Below are 1,688 nucleotides of genomic sequence, written 5' to 3' on the forward strand. Positions count from 1 at the left end.
GTGGTGGAGGGGTGGGGGGGGGGGGGGCTTGTTTGAATCATGTATAATTCCAGAACTGGTGCCAACCTTAGCTCGATACATTCTCATCTCTCAATAAACAAATCACTGCCAAGAGAGTGTTGTTGAGAGTAAGTTTTTTCAAGAGTCTGACACAGCTTGAGAAACAGTCATCACACTTGCTTGCTTCTGGACAAGTACTGCATAGTCAATTATTGACAGTATCTTACCCCCCACCCCGACTGCCGCCAAGAGATCTTTGGCCGTTAGCCAAGCAGTTAAAAAAAACCCCACGTCTTCTTGATTCCCGGTTAATTTTAATCTCTGATGCGTCCCTTTGCATTTATAAACATCAGTGCAACCTTATCAATAAGCCTACAAAAGATATACTCTTATGACGAAGGAAAAATGCAATGATAAAACCAGTTCGTTACCTGTGCAAACTCCTGGCTTTCTTTGAGTGCTTCTGCTTTGGCTGCCTGCAGCTGTTCTTGAGATTCAGATAAGAGTTGTTCTAACTTAAAAAAGAAAGAAAAGAAAATCGAATATAAACCAACAATGAACTAGAAGAGGGGACTGTCACAACCTTGTACTATGATCTGACCGAAAATAACTCTGCTTGGCACTCCAGTTTTATAGTAAACCCTGAATATGGAGCAGTCACTCATTGAATTCCCCCCCCCAAAGCCCACCCCAATTCCATCCATTGATCCTCCTCCCTCCATAGAGACTCTGCCCACCACTTTAGGACTAGTGTTCTTGCGGTCTTCTGCAGCACCTGCAGACCGAGTGAGAACAACAGATCCGGCAGAGGGAGGCTCGCGGCAGGTTTCACAATGACCTCCCAGAAAGAGACAGAATTTAAGATTTACAGAGAATCCCGATGTCCCCTCCCCAGAGCAGGAACTGGGCAGGGTAGTTATGTAGACTAGACTTCACTGCAGGAGCATGCTCAGATGACTAAACTGCACTCCCAGCTCTCATTCTGGCTCAAACTGTGCATGAAGAAGTACTCTAGTCCTCCAATTGTCTGTAGGAAAGACCATCCCTAGGAAATCTAGGAAAGCAGATCTCTAGTCTCCTCCTGAGAGCCAGGGAGGCGGTCTCCTTCACTCAGGAGGGGCCGGGGCTGAGTGGTAGAACATCTGCTTTGGATGCAGAGGGTTCCAGGTTCCATCCCTGGCATCTCTAGTTAAAAGGATCAGGCAGAAGGTAGGGTTGTCAACTCCATGTTGGGAAATACCTGGAGATTTTCGGGGTGGAGCCTGAGGAGGGCGGGGCCGGGAGAAGGGAGGGACCTCAGTGGGGTATAATGCCATCGAGTCCAACTTCCAAAGTGGTCATTTCCCCCCCAGGAGAACTGATCTCTGTTGCCCGGAGATCAATTATAATCCCGGGAGATCTCCAGACACCACCTGGAGGTTGGCAACCCTAGCTAGAAGGTGATGCGCAAGCCCTATATCTGAGACCCTGGAGAGTTCCTACCAGTCTGAGTAGACAATACTTGGTGGACCAATGCTCTGATTCAACATAAGGCACAGGGGTCGTTTCGTAGAAAAAGAGCTAGGGGAACTCATTAGCATAACTCATTAGCATGTGCCACACCCCCTGACATCACCGGAAGTGTGTCATAAGGCCACACCCCCTGACATCACCGGAAGTGTGTCATAAGGCCACACACCCCGCCCCCA

At 48.5% G+C, this 1,688-nt stretch overlaps 1 protein-coding gene across 1 annotated transcript in view; it reads right to left on the reverse strand.

Annotated features, from left to right (window-relative positions):
- Positions 1 to 1,688, reverse strand: part of LOC107109128 (ribosome-binding protein 1-like) — a 26,810-nt gene that overhangs the window by 7,658 nt on the left and 17,464 nt on the right. Inside the window, exon 8 of the mRNA XM_015409701.1 lies at positions 432 to 515. Within this exon, the coding sequence (XP_015265187.1) occupies positions 432 to 515 (84 nt within the window). The remainder of the gene's footprint in view (positions 1 to 431; positions 516 to 1,688) is intronic.

This window comes from Gekko japonicus, unplaced genomic scaffold (assembly GCF_001447785.1).
Source record: "Gekko japonicus isolate JY-2015 unplaced genomic scaffold, Gekko_japonicus_V1.1 scaffold3439, whole genome shotgun sequence".
Lineage (NCBI taxonomy): Eukaryota > Metazoa > Chordata > Lepidosauria > Squamata > Gekkonidae > Gekko > Gekko japonicus.